Genomic DNA, 14,192 nt, shown 5'->3' with positions numbered 1-14,192 from the left:
TGGAAGGTGGATTCTTAACCACTGGACCATCAGGGAAGGACCAAAGAAGTCTATTCTTTCAGTAGAAACTTTGCCTTGTGGATTGCTGTGTTCTTTTTCTTTCTGGGAATAGAGAGGTATAAAAACCCTGATGGGGCAGGACAGTAGTCGAGAGCAGAGGCCTGCCTAGGTCTAGATCTCAGTTCCATACCTACATGCTGTGTGGTCATGGACACGTGACTTCACCTATCTGTGCCCTGTTTCTTCATCTGTAAATGAAAATAACAATGGTACCTACCTCTTAGGGTTGTCGTGAGATTAAATGAGTCAATGTGTAAAGCACTTAGAACAGTTTAAGCACTTAGGAAGCACTGTATAAATGTTAGGTATTGGTTGTCATTGTTGAAATGAAAGCATTCTAAATACCTATACCATGATCAATTAAATATTTTAATGCAGTCAGCACCTCTCGAGACTGAAATGATTTCAACTTCACATTTCTTATAAAATATCAAAATAATGGTATTACCCAACAAAACATGAGTATTTAGTACTTCAAAATAGTAAGGCAAATAGGAATACTGCAATTGGGGAGCAGAGTGTGATGTCTCAACACTGCTGCACTGGGACAGAGAAAGGGCACATAGTATGCTCTAAAGTCACATGGGCTGGTTCACAGCAGGTGTTTAATGGATTAATAAACCTCAACTGACTACCGAATAAAGTTTAGGTTCACTGCATTTATTTGTTTTAAAATACTTATTTATTTGGCTGCACCAGGTCTTAGTTGTACCATATGAACTCTTAGTTTTGGCATGTGGGATAGAGTGCCCTGACCAGGGATTGAACCCAGGCTTCCTGGATTGGAGGCATGGAGTCTCAGCCACTGGACCACCAGGGAAGTCCCAGGCATCTTATTTTAAATATAGCTGTGTGTACATGTCAATTTCAAACTCCCAATCTATCCCTGCCTCTGATTATTAAAAAAAAAAAAAGTCTCCTTGGATTTGCTGAGACTCATCTTTCATTCGTTTAGCAAATATTTTCTGGGTACCTGCCTGAGGGTCAGGCACTGTGCCGGGCTCTGGAAGACAGGAGTGGACAAGCTGGGCAGGGAGAATGAAATGGAAGCTGACAGTAAATGAGTCAACGCTGCTGACCTGGGTGGCACACACCGCCGGTGCAGCCTGACTAATCTGTATATGTGTCTCTCCCCTTGCCCCCATCCCAGGACGTATCAGAGCTGAAGCTGACTCTCCAGACATCCAAGCAAGGTGGCATCCGGCCCCGAGAGGTGCTGCTGATCCTCAGCGTGAACAAATCCATCTTCCTGAAATTGCAGGCACCAGGAATCCCACTCCAGCTGGCCTACGTGAGTGTGTTACCTCCAACCGCAGCCTCAGGCACGGGCTTTGGGAGGCCTCTGCCCTCCACCTCCAGAGAAGGCAATGGCAACCCACTCTAGTACTCTTGCCTGGAAAATTCCATGGACGGAGGAGCCTGGTGGGCTGCAGTCCATGGGGTCACGAAGAGTCGGAGACAACTGAGCGACTTCACTTTCACTTTTCACTTTCACACATTGGAGAAGGAAACAGCAACCCACTCCAGTGTTCTTGCCTGGAGAATCCCAGGGACCGCAGAGCCTGGTGGGCTGCCGTCTCTGGGGTCACACAGAGTCGGACACGACTGAAGCGACTTAGCAGCAGCAGCAGCAGCTGTCCACCTCTGTGGGCCAGGGTCCCCTGCTTCTCTTTTTCATTCTGACATGACTCACCAGGGCCCTTCCTGGTGAACCCCTTGGGGCCCTGCCAGAGAGAACACAAAGGACAACAGAACCTGGGGAAAAGAGCCCAGACCCGGAGGTGGGAATCAAACGCGGGAGGTGATGTGTGTGCGTGCGTACCTGCTCAGTCGCTTAGTTATGTCCAACTCTTCGAGACCCCATGAACTATAGCCAACCAGGCTCCTTTGTCCATGGAAATTTCCAGGCAAGAATGCTGTAGTGGGTTGCCATTTCCTCCTCCAGGGGACCTTCCTGACTCAGGGATCAAACCTGCGTCTCCTGCGCTGGCAGGCAGATTCCTTACCACTGAGCTACCTGGGAAGCCCCCAGGTTGATGTGCAAATTGGCCAACTCCAACCCTCTCTCATAGCCTCAGTTTTCCTATCTGTCCAGTGGGAGAACTGGACTCACTGATACTCCTCCATAAAATAACCTTGTCACTGTCTTTGAAAATGTTTACAAGATGTAAATGTGAAAATAGTCAAGTACAGACCAAAAAAAGGCCAGAAAGAAACCTAACAATGTGTTAACAGTAGTTCTGGCTGGGGAGAGGAATGAGGAGCAGAGATCTGCTTTGTTCTTTTCACTGTATTGAATTTGCAAGATTTGCTATAATTTACATGGCCTAAATTGGAGAAAAATTATTTTTTAAAAAAATTCAAATTTTAAATGTCAGACACATCCACCAGAGAGAGAGAAGGTCCACTGGCTGGGACCACAGCCAGGGGTCTCAGGGCTGGAGGAGGTAGGGTGGGCCGGGTGCACTGCCTCCTCCACGTTTAAGGTCCTGGGAGGTGGCCGCCCACCAGATGTAAGCAGCTGTTGTTTACAGCCAGAAAAAGCAGAGGGGAGAGAGCCGGAGCTCGGGGGAGACCAAAGAAAACTAGTGGGAGCAAGACACAGAAAAAAAATTGGGAACGGAAAGAGGGCCGGTCTGTTGTGGGAGGAACAGACGGGCTCTGAAAGACTTAAGAGTTCGCGGAGCGGGAGAGGAGGAAGGGACCTGAAGACAGGCTCCCCGTCCCGGGCTACCTGGGACGCGGGCTCAGACAGCGAGAGAAGCTGAGGGGGTGCGCGACTGGCGGCGGGAAGCGCAGAGTCAGGCGGAGAGAGCAGGCATGGAAGCCCCCAGCCCCACGGGAGGGACGGGGCAGGCCGAACGCAGCCAACCGGGAGAACGCAGCGGGACCCACCCCGCGGCTCCCAGTGCGGGCAAGCCAGGCCCGGCCACAGCTCCTCTCCCCGCCTCCCGTTTTTCCCCCTTCCCATTCCCCGACCCTCTGGCGGCCCAGCCCCAGGCTCTAGGCCCGGCGGGGCTCTGGCTGACGTAGCGCACAAGAAAAGCGCCCGCCCGCCGGGCCGGAAGGTCGCAGCGGCCGCCGGCTCCGGCCTCGGCCACGCCTTCCTCCCCGGGGCTAAGAATACACGGGCCCGGGAGAGGGGGCGGATGGACCGCCAGAGCCGCGCGCGACCTCGGCCCGCAGCTTCCGGAGCTGGCCCCAAGCAGCCGGAGCCTGGACGCCTCTGGAGAGACCGAGTCTCACCGGGGGAGGGCGCAGGACTCTGTACCAGACACAGCACCAAGAGCTTGACAAAAGCCCTTTAATCCCTATTACATTCCCATTTTACAGAGCTGACCCTGAGGGTCAGATGTTAAAAGTCCTCCCCCTCCCCACCCAACACAACTCTCCAGCTCTAGACGGCTGTTCCAGCCCTTCCATGGGGTGGGGGTGGGCACTGGATTCCTCACCCAGGTTCTCATCACTTTGCCCCCTTGTTAAAGTGCTGCTCCATTCCAAGTGGACCATTCTCTGATGTCTTGCCTATTTCCACTGTCAGGCAGTCCCTCTTAGTATCTAGCCTGAAGCTCGCATGCTGCTGCTGCTTCAGCGTAATGCCTCTGGCTTTGGAGATGGATGGAAGAGGAACTCTGAGCCATGGCCCCAACAGCTTCCTATGAATCCTTTGACTTCTACCCCAGGAAGTCTTTCCTATTTCCTTCTTTCGCCCATCAGAATCTCTGCTGAGGCATGGGCAGTGGAGGCAATGAGGTGCTGGAGCCGCCCAGATTCTCTGTTCATTCAAGGGACCTGTCTTGCTCTTTTTGTTTCTTATAGAATAATATCCTCTGTCTTCTGTTGTTTCAAATGACTTGAGACATGACTGGTTTCTGGATGGTTAGATCTCCCAGAGCAGGGACCAATCGTTTGTCTTTCATTCACTCATTTATTCATCCATGTCTTCTATCTTCCCTTCTCCATTTCCATGTGCGGGGAGCACCTGCCGTGTGCCATGTCAGGATCTTTATTGCTGGTCTCAAGACCCAGCACACAGTCAGACAAATATTTTTTAGTGCCTACTGTGTGTCAAGCCCCATGCAGGGGTGGCCAAGCCAGCCACTGTCCCTCACAAGAGTGTTGGGGAAACCAACATGAGCCTCATGATAAGTGGGGACTGAATGAGGATGCTTATGGAGGAGTGGGAGGGTGACGTTTGAACAGGTGGATGAACATGGATGTGTGTCCACCCAGCCCCCCAGGTGTGGAAAGGAGATGGGGCAGATCTGGCTCTGAGGGGCCCCAGTTAGGGGCCTGTGGGCTGACTTCGGCTCCACCAGCCTCAGCCTCCTCAGCCCTGGCCTTCTCTGCTCAGCCAACTAGCTGCCTCCCCCAGTTATCTCCTGACCTCTGGCATGGGACAGAAGGCATTCAGGCTCAGGGAAAGCGTCCTGAGCTGCCACATGTCTTCCCCAGGACCCCAAACTGGTCATTCCCGAGGCCCTAGATGCCAACACCACACAGCTGCCATCCTTCACCACCAAGGACCAGCTCCTCAACTGGGCGACTACAAAGGGTCCCATCGCCTCTGCTACTGAGCTGAACGACCCAGAAACCATCCTCCTTCGTCTGGACCAAGGTCTGCCTCCTCAACAGCCTCTCTGGGTTCAGGACTCCACTCTGGAGGAATCTGAATTCCTCTGCCTCATTGCTCGGATGTGGACACTAAGGCACCCAGATGGGATGTGATCTGCCCAGGGCCACTTAGGACAGTGGTTACCCTGTCATCAAATGTTAGATTGAACCCTGTGGAACTGCTGCCATTTGTCAGTCTCTTGACCTACAAAAATAGCACTTTCATATTATTTATTGTGTCCCTAGTATGTGCCAAGCCCTATGCCAGGCACCTGGGGACCCTGTGGGGACAAACCCAGATCCTACCCTCCGGGAGCTGGCACTGTGGTAGGAAGATGATAACAGACAGGTATACAAATTCTATAATTTCAGGTCATGGTAAATACTGTAAGAAAAATGAAAAGGGGAAGATGTACAGGCAGTTGCTGGGTTGCATCTCTAACATACCACCATGGTTTTATACCTTAAATAAAATGTGTGTTGACAGATGAGGAAACAGAGGCCAGGGACTTGCCCTGGGTCACTGTGCTGTAAGAGGGTTTGAACCCGGGTCCTCCCAAGCCCCAACTCTTTGCTGCTCCATCCTGCCTGCGTGTGTGCTAAGTCGCTTGGGTTGTGTCTGACTCTTTGTGACCCCATGGAGTGTACTCCCACCAGGCTGCTCTGTCCATGGGATTCTCCAGGCAAGAATACTGGAGTGGATTGCCATTTCCTTCTCCAGGGGGATCTTCCAGACCCAGGGATGGAACCCCTGTCTCTTAGGTCTCCTGCATTGGCTGGAGAGTTCTTTTTTTTTTACCACCAGCGCCACCTGGAAGCCATCCTGCCTGCCCCACCATTATTGTGGGAGAGGGTGGGCCTGTGTGTTAGATGCTAGGCTGCTCCAGGAGGAGACAGAGGTGCGCTTATCTCCGCAGCCTCGAGCTCACCGCTCTGCATTCTGGAACCTCAGAAGGCCATGGGCCACACGCTCGAATGGAGCCGGAAAGCCTACGCCCCGGTTCGGGGCTGCCGCTTGGAAGGTGTGGCTGGCCACAAGGAGGCGCACATCCTGAGGATCCTACCGGGCCCAGAGGCCTGGTAAGGGAGCCAGCCCAGCCAGCCCCAGCCCCCTATAAAGCCCCGCTTCTGTCCCAGCCTTAGCCCCGCCCTGGCCTGGTTAGAGAACTGTCACCCCCGCCTGTATCTGGGCCCCGCCCATTTCCACGCCGACAGACCCAGGACCAACCAGGTTAGGAGCGCAGGGGCTGCTCACCCAACCCCAGATTTTGTTCTGGCCCCGCAATTCCTGGTCAAGCTCCCCCGCCCAGCCCCGCCCCGCCCCGCTCCACACCCCGCACTACGTCCTCGCTGATGCGGGGGGGATCCGTCTTCCCCTCCCCAGGCCCCGGACAGTGACCGTGAAGTTGGAGCTGAACTGTGCTTGGAGAGATACTGACGCCGCCGTGCTCATCCTTCAGGGTCCACCCTACGTGTCCTGGTTAATCGACGCCAACCATAACATGCAGATCTGGGTGAGTCTTGTTTTGAGACCCACACAGCCCCGTTCAGGTCTTCCCAAGGCTCCTCAAAGAAAAAACCCAAACTTCCTGCACCATCACCCCAGCACTGAGCCTTTATATACGATGATCCTTCTGCTCTCTGTGCTCTACCTGTTCTTCCTTCAGACCCTCACCTAGATGACACCTCCTCCAGGAGGCCTTCCATGATCCCTTAGAGAGGCCCCCTAACCCCGCCCACTGCATCAGGGAAGTTTCCTGGAGAGGTGCACTCCAAGCTGAGTTGAAAGACAGACAGGAACCAGTAGATGAGGGGAGGTGGTCCAGGCAGGGGAAACAGCAGCAGCAAAAGAGAGCCTGACTGAGGCCTGGCAGACCCTGGCCAGCCTGCAGGCACATTTTGCCAGGCTGTGTGACCCCTGACTGTGTCTGTAGCTCCTTGCTCTGCCTCTCTCCCTGTCATTAGACCACTGGTGAATACTCCTTGAAGATCTTTCCAGATAGGATCAACTCTGGTTTCCAACTCCCAAACACAACCCAAGGCCTGTTGGGGGAGGCCCGGAGGCTCAATGCCAGTGTAGTAGCATCCTTCGTGGAGCTCCCTCTGACCAGTGATGTCTCTCTGAAGACCCACAGCTGTGGTAAGCACCTGACTCCCTTTCCTTGCCCCCTCACTCCCTTCCCTGGCCCTCTCCTGGGACCTGTTGCTACGCCCAGCTGCTGTGTGAACTGGGAAAGTTGCAGCAGCTGGTGGGAGCCCCATATTCCTCAGGAATGCTGAGAGTACCTAGCTAGAGAGGTGCTTAGCACCTCAGAGCACAGTGAGCTCCGCAGTGATTGTCTGCGGGGGCCCCCTCTGCTATCCTGCAGGCAGTGGGCTGCAGCCCTCACCCACACCGGTGGAGATCACCACTGCCAATAAGGGCTGCAACCAGGAGCTACTTCTGACCCTGATCCAGCCCAAGTGCTCCAGCGATGGCATGACTCTGGTACTCAAGAAGGATCTCATCTCGGTAAGGGAGCTGCTCCTGGCCTCCAGTCCAGCTGACACGGGTCCTTCCTTTGTCCTAATCCAGGCAGGAGGACCAATCACATTCCTCTACAAGCCTTAGTTTTTCCACCTGTAGAATGGGCTTGATAATGGTTCCTACCAGGTGGTGAGGATTACAGGAGGTCTGACGACCTCACCTGGTGTGGAGCAATGTGTTAGGTGCTCAGTTGTGTCTGACTCTTGTGATCCCATGGACTGTAACCCGCCAGGCTCCTCTGTCCATGGAATTCTCCAGGCAAGAATTCTGGAGTGGGTAGCTATTCCCTTCTCCAGGAGATCTTCCTGACCCAGGGGCTGAACCTGCATTGCAAGCAGATTCTTCACCCTCTGAGCCACTAGGAAAGCCCAAGTTCATATGTACTTAATAATATCACTGTAAAAACACATTCGATCCCATCATATTGAGATGCCATAATTAGCTCCTCCTCCCTCCTTAGACATTTGGGTGTTTTCAATTCTGTAATATTATAAATATGCAGGAAGTGTCATTGTGCATGAAAGTCTTTAAATAGAATTGTTTTCTTAAGATAGGTTTCTACATCAGTGAGTTTGCTGGGTCAAAAATGAGGGAACATTCTGGAAATTTTGATACATGTTGCCAACTCACTTTCCAAAAGATGATTCCAATTTTCACTGCTGATTAATGAGAACACTTTGACTCTGTCTCCAAATTATTGTTTTTTTTGTCTAAAAAACTTTGCTGATGTGGGGGGTGGAACCTTGTCTTCCATTCTTGTTTGAGTTTCTACTTCTTTGATTATTAAGTAGTGAGTGTGGACTTGATACTGTGTAACTGATAATAATCAAAGTCTCTGTATTTTTTTGGTATTTAAAAAAAATTTTTTTTTCAATTGGAGGATAATTGCTTTACAGCATTGTGTTGATTTCTGCTGTACAACAACATGAATCAGCCATAAGTATACATACGTTCCCTCCCTCTTGAGCCTCCCTCCTTTGGTATTTTTCTTGATTATTTCTATAAGCTTTTTAGATGAAGAAAGACATTTGTGGCCCTTTGTCTATCATTCTTATGGAAATAATCTCTCCTGGTTTGTTATCGTTCTGAGTGTTTCTTAATTTTGGGGATGTTTGAATACATTGGGCCATCCTAGCTGGCCATCTTCTCCTTTGTGATTTTTTTCTAGTGTTTCTGAGGCAGGACATCTCTCTGCCAGAGTCTTGATGAGTCATGCATGTTCTCAGGGATTTTAGAATGACATTTCACTCTTTGTCCATGTGGAAGTGTTTTGGGGTGTGTGGTATCAGGGCCAGGATGAAATTCCATCTGTCTGCAGCCCATCTCCCACTTCTTACCTGCCTCTACTTGGCCCGGCAGATGTCTGGGAGGTGGAGGAGGTGGTGCAGGGATCAGCAATGGCTGGCATTACTGCCATCCAGTCCCAAGGGGCCTGTATGCCATACACTGTCATCCATTGATCTTTGGAAAAAACCAAACCCACACAATTTCTCTGAATGCATTTGTCTAGAATATGCTCACAATGTCACAGATATTATTGCTAGATACAGAAGTGTGTCAAGTTCAGGAAAAGTAGTAACTCTTAAACAGTGTAGGATGATGAGACCTAACAATAATGGGGATGGGAGCAGAGGCGTGGCTGTGATTCGAGACCCCTGGGTCTCGAATCCTTGGTGCTGGGGTGTGATGGACAAGCCCTGGGGAGCCCTGTGCCTCCTGACAGTGCCTCCCCTGCACCCCCCACAACCCTGGCCCAGACTCTGCTATGTACCATCACAAGCCTGACCTTCTGGGACTCCAGCTGCCAAGCCGAGGAAACAGAAGACGAGTTTGTCTTGAGCAGCGGCTACTCCAGCTGCGGCATGGAAGTGATGGAAAATGTGGTCAGTAACGAGGTAAGACCTGAGGTGGGAAAAAGGGATGGTGCCCCTTCCAGGCGCCTCCTGGATCTTCCAGGCAGAGAGGCTTTGGGGAGAGTGGGTGTGGTGCTCAGTAGGAAGACAAGACAAGCTTCGCCATTGGTTGACTCAGTTTCCCCATCCAAAAAAATGGGTGGATTGGGTGGGATACCCTCTGGGCTCCTCTTGGGCTCTGACCAGCTCTTTGGCTCTCTTCCTGCAGGTGGTCATCAGACTCCTGTCAAGCTCATCACCGCAGCGGGTGAGATGGACGGTCAACATGCTAACCCATGTGGTCCAGGGGGTAGCAGGCCTCAGGAGACTCAAACCCTGATCCTAGGAAGGCAATGTGTCTCCAGTGTGCCCCAGTCTCCCCTTCTGTGCAGTGAGGGCAGTACTGTTCAGGGTCATGTTCTCAGCCTCTCAGGTCAGAGGCTTCAAGCACGAATTGGCTGTGTGGCCTTGGCCAAATCACAGAAGTTCTCTGGGCCCAAAGGTCCTGTTAATAGGAGTTATAAGAAAGGAACCTGCTATGGGATGACCCATCACCAAGAGGAGACATGGAAAGCACACGGGTCAGTTTTGTGCGGAGCAAGTTCTTTTTCTGGCTCTGCGGCTTGTGGGATCTTAGTTCCCCGACTGAGATCAGACAACAGGCCTTCAGCAGTGAAAGCACAGAATCCTAACCATTGGATCACCAGGGAATTCCTGAGAGCAAGTTCTTGATAAATATCAGTTGTGGTGGGGAAGGTGAGGAGGAGGGTCAGGCAACAACTCTGGACCGTGACTCCTGCTCCCACCCCTTAGCTTTCTCACGGGTGCCTCCCAGACCCACCAAGCCTCCCTCCCATCCCCACAGAGAAAGGTGCAGTGCATCAACATGGACAACCTCTCCCTCCAGCTGGGCCTCTACCTCAGCCCGCACTTCCTCCAAGCCTCCAACACCATCGAGCTGGGCCAGCAGGGCTTTGTGCAGGTACTGGACTTGACTGCTCAGGCCCGCTGCCCCTTGGGATTTTTCAGAGCTTTTCTTTCTTCCCAGTGGAACTTGACGTCCCAGGGGGAGGAGGGGGCCACCCTGGTGCAGGGTTGTGGGGTGGGGGTAGTGGGTGAGGAGGCAGAGCTCAAACACTCGTTGGAATGTCACCTCCTCCTCCTTTGCTCCAGGCAGGCCAGTAACTGTCCCTCCACCATCAAAGTTCCCAAGCAGGAATTCTAGAATGAATCTAGCTTATTTCGCGAGAACAGGTAAGGTGGAGAGTTACGAGTAACTGACTGGGCCTCGGCCCCCTTACCTCGTGCAGGTGAGCGTGTCCCCATCCATCCCTGAGCTCAAGATCCAGCTGGAGAGCTGCCAACTGAACCTGGGGCCCGACATGGAAATCGTGGAACTCATTCAGGGCCAGGAAGCCAAGAGCAGCTGCGTGAGCCTGCTGTCCCCGAGCCCTAGTGGTGACATACGCTTCAGCTTCCTCCTCCGCGGCTACATGGTGCCCATGCCCACGACTGGCATCCTCAGCTGCTCTGTGACCATGCATCCCAGGATTCGGTCCCTGGTGAGTGGGAGCCGGGCCCAGCCCAGCTTCAAGGGTGGCTTCTGGGTCTGGAGTTTCCAGGAAGGGATGTGATAGACCAGGAGGATGTGGGACCAGTGGGCAAAAGACAGCCACAGGCAGACACGTGGCCTCTGGGTACCAAGGGCACTCTTTCTGCCACCCGACAACCTTTGGATGGCTGTGGTATGTCTTGGGACATTGGTCAGATATGCAGCTGCAACCACTATCCATCTGTCCATCCATCTATCCATCCATTATTTCACCCATCTATCTGTCTTCCCACCATCCCATTCAGTCATCATTTATCAGTTGATGCTTCTCACCATCCCACCCAGTCATTCATCCAGAGTCCTTCTACCAGCCCAGTCATCCATCCAGCCTTCTCCAATCGCACCCAGCCATCATCCATCAATCCATCCACCCAGGAATCCATCCACCCACCCATCTTATCCATATAGTATGATCACCATGGTAATCTCAACAAACAGTAGACCTCAGGGAAGAGGGTTAGTACAAAGGACACAAAATTCTGATTTTCTGCACTTACTGGTCACAACACTTCACCATCCAGTGTATACCAGTTCTTAAACACCGGGCCCTGGAGACACACACACACACACACACACACACACACACACACAGTCATCCCCAAGCCCTGGCACACAAAAGGGTCAGCAGGATGAGAAGCTTCTCTAGTTGTATGAGGCTGGAGAAGCCTCTGGGACCACTCCTGAGTGGGCTTTCCCCGGGCCACGGTGAGCCTGGGCTTCTGGTCATTCACAAGGATAATGGATGCGGTGCTCCCATAATCCTCATGGGAGTTGGGAACCTTTCAGGAACTTGCAGGAAACACACCAGGAGCAGCCAAGAATTGTCTGGCTGCCACCTTCCACAGCACAGATCTGCCAGCATTTGCCCAGAGGCCCCCATCCAGAAGGTGGTGCAGATGGGGCTCAGAGTCAAGGCCCCAGGGTGGGCTGTGGCAGGCCAGGGTCACAGAGACAGGGAGGGAGCCTAGAGCTGCCTCTCAAAGGCTGTGCCACACCCCAGGCTCTCTTCCTCCTCCAGGAAGTCCACAAGACTGTCTCTATGCGCCTGAACATTGTCAGTGCCGGCCTGCCTGGTGAGTTCTAAGTCTCCCCTGGGTTCCAGGGACTGAAGTCAGAGTGGGGCACAATGGGCGCTCAGAGGACCCCAGAGAGCAGGGGCCACAGCTAGAGTCTTCCACATGGAGAGCGTTTGCTTATGACCACCCCATGGGACCGCATCCCAGGCCTTTGGCTCTTCTTGATCCCCAGGGTGGCCGACTGACCTGGCTGGGGGATGGAGCCTCCTAGAATCGGGACTGGACAGGACTTGGAGGCAGCACTGGCCCTCCTTCCATAAGACCCCTAGTGTGGAGGATGCCCCTCAGCCCAGCTCCCCGCAGCCTGTCTTAGTTCCCCCCTGGGCCCAGGTCCCCCCTGGGCAGAAAAGTCCCTGACACTGAATGCAGGTGGGAGAAGCATCGGCCTCTTGGCCATCCCACCTGGGCCTGGATGGAGGCCCTACACCCAGCCTACAATCAAGAGGGCAGGCTAATGACCCCACTGCGGGGATGGAAACTCAGAGGGCTACGGGCAGGGTGCCTGGCCCATAGTCAGACAAGCATCAGGAGTGCAGAAAGAGTGAAGCTTGGGAAAACCCAAGAAGAGAGCTGAAGGGCCCTCAGGGGTGCTCTGGCTTCTACTTTGGTAGCGGGCTCAGAGAGGGGTAGGGACTGACCTAAGGTCACACAGCGGGACTCTGGACTCTCAGGCCCCACTCATACTTTGCTCAGATTATACCATCCAGCCTCCCTAAAAATGCATCTCTACCAGCCTCGGGAGGCAGAGGCATGGCCCCAAAGGCCTGGCTGGGCCCTTTTGGGGGGATGCTCTTAGCAACACAGCTTCATGCCACGTGTGTGTGTGATGAGCCCATTGGCTAGATGAGGAAATGGGTTCAGAGAAGTCAGGGTCAGTGGCTGAGCTGAGACTGGCACCAAAACCTGCGCTCCTGGCCGGCACAATAGGGCGGGGAGTGGGGATGGGAGGTGCAGGGAGAAGATGGCAGTGCTGATCGCAGCCATCCTGTCCTTGGGTGCAGACAAAGGCCTCGTCCTGCCTGCCGTGCTGGGCATCACCTTTGGCGCCTTCCTTATTGGGGCCCTGCTCACCGCCGCGCTCTGGTACATCTACTCGCACACGCGTGAGTATCCCAGGCCCTCACAGTGAGTGCTCAGGTCCCCTCCATCACCACCTGGGGGAGTCCCGCGCAGTCTCTGGGGCAGTGGGGAGCCCTGGCCGGGGCCCTGACCTCCACCCCTGCCCCCAGGTCACCCCGGCAAGCGGGAGCCCGTGGTGGCGGTGGCTGCCCCGGCCTCCTCGGAGAGCAGTAGCACCAACCACAGCATCGGGAGCACCCAGAGCACCCCCTGCTCCACCAGCAGCATGGCGTAGTGCCCAGCCAGCCCCCGCCCAGCAGGAGAGACTGAGCAGCCAGCAGCTGGGAACCACTGGCCGTGGACTTATCCCGGGACCCCAGCCCCTCCACTTGACCAAGGATGAACCCTGCCCTCTGCACCCGCCCCTGCTGCCTCCCTCCCAGAGGCCTGCCACCAGTGGGAGCACCAGCTCGGAACGCCTTGGGGTCCCCCCACCCCACCCCAACGAACCTTCAAACCCAGAGGGCCTGGGGTGCGGCTGCCCAGGACCACAGAGTGAGAGTCCACTGCCCTGTATGTCCACATTGCTGTAAACACCCAAGAGAGTCCCTGTCATTGTAACCTGGATCCAGCACTCGGTGACCTGGGCTGGGCAGGAGGTGAGAACTCCAGGACTCAGTCCAGCCCACCCAGGCTGATGGCACCTCCTCTGTGGAAACCAAGCCAGCACAGAGCCACCTGCACCTGTTGCCAGCGACCTCCGCGTTGGAACCAGCATGACTCTGGCGGGGAAACAGAAGCCGAGGGGTGCCCAGCCTGGGAGTGGCGTGGGGGAGCCTCACTCCTCCCTGCAGCTGTCACAGAGACACCGCCCCACGCCCAGCCCCCAGGCAGTCTGTCCTGGGTCCTCCCCTGTATACTCATCACCAATAAATCAGACCATGAAACCAGAGCTGGGCTGGGCTGGAAGGGGAGGGGCACCTACACCAGGGAGAGGGCTGACCTGAGTTCAAATCCCACTTCTGGGCTGTGTGACTGTGGACAGGTCCCGCGGCTTCTTTAAGCCAGCCACCGTTCTCTTATCTGTGAAATGGGTGTGAGAATTTGTGATCACAAGGTCCCTGTGCTTCCCATGTGGTCAAGGGACATCAATTCATCCTTTTCATTTCACAGACAGGCTGCCTGAGGCTCAGAGGGAAGGAGGGAGAGACTTGTCCAGTCCACACAACCTGGTCTCCTACGCAGGCCAGTTCTTGGACCAGCCATAGTCCTCATCTCCCTATTGTCTGCTGAAGGAGCTAGAGGTCAAGTCAGTCAAATGTTTGTGTGTTAGTCACTTGGTCATGTCTGAC

General features: G+C 54.1%; 1 protein-coding gene across 2 annotated transcripts in view; it reads left to right on the top strand.

Moving 5' to 3' along the window:
- Window positions 1-13,792, top strand: part of ENG (endoglin) — a 31,493-nt gene extending 17,701 nt beyond the window's left edge. Inside the window, exons 3-15 of one of the 2 annotated variants that reach the window (XM_020874950.2) lie at window positions 1,211-1,351; window positions 4,516-4,678; window positions 5,592-5,754; window positions 6,059-6,188; window positions 6,640-6,814; window positions 7,044-7,186; window positions 8,959-9,096; window positions 9,323-9,361; window positions 9,959-10,075; window positions 10,404-10,655; window positions 11,706-11,778; window positions 12,783-12,884; window positions 13,011-13,792. In XM_020874950.2, the coding sequence (XP_020730609.1) occupies window positions 1,211-1,351; window positions 4,516-4,678; window positions 5,592-5,754; window positions 6,059-6,188; window positions 6,640-6,814; window positions 7,044-7,186; window positions 8,959-9,096; window positions 9,323-9,361; window positions 9,959-10,075; window positions 10,404-10,655; window positions 11,706-11,778; window positions 12,783-12,884; window positions 13,011-13,135 (1,761 nt within the window). In that variant the 3' untranslated portion in view covers window positions 13,136-13,792. The remainder of the gene's footprint in view (window positions 1-1,210; window positions 1,352-4,515; window positions 4,679-5,591; window positions 5,755-6,058; window positions 6,189-6,639; window positions 6,815-7,043; window positions 7,187-8,958; window positions 9,097-9,322; window positions 9,362-9,958; window positions 10,076-10,403; window positions 10,656-11,705; window positions 11,779-12,782; window positions 12,885-13,010) is intronic. The other variant, XM_020874951.2, reaches the window with a different exon arrangement.
- The last annotated feature ends 400 nt before the right edge of the window (window positions 13,793-14,192 follow it).

Source organism: Odocoileus virginianus, chromosome 2, assembly GCF_023699985.2.
Source record: "Odocoileus virginianus isolate 20LAN1187 ecotype Illinois chromosome 2, Ovbor_1.2, whole genome shotgun sequence".
Taxonomy (NCBI): domain Eukaryota; kingdom Metazoa; phylum Chordata; class Mammalia; order Artiodactyla; family Cervidae; genus Odocoileus; species Odocoileus virginianus.
Note: the sequence above shows the minus strand (reverse complement) of the source record. Positions and strands in the feature narration are given on the sequence as shown.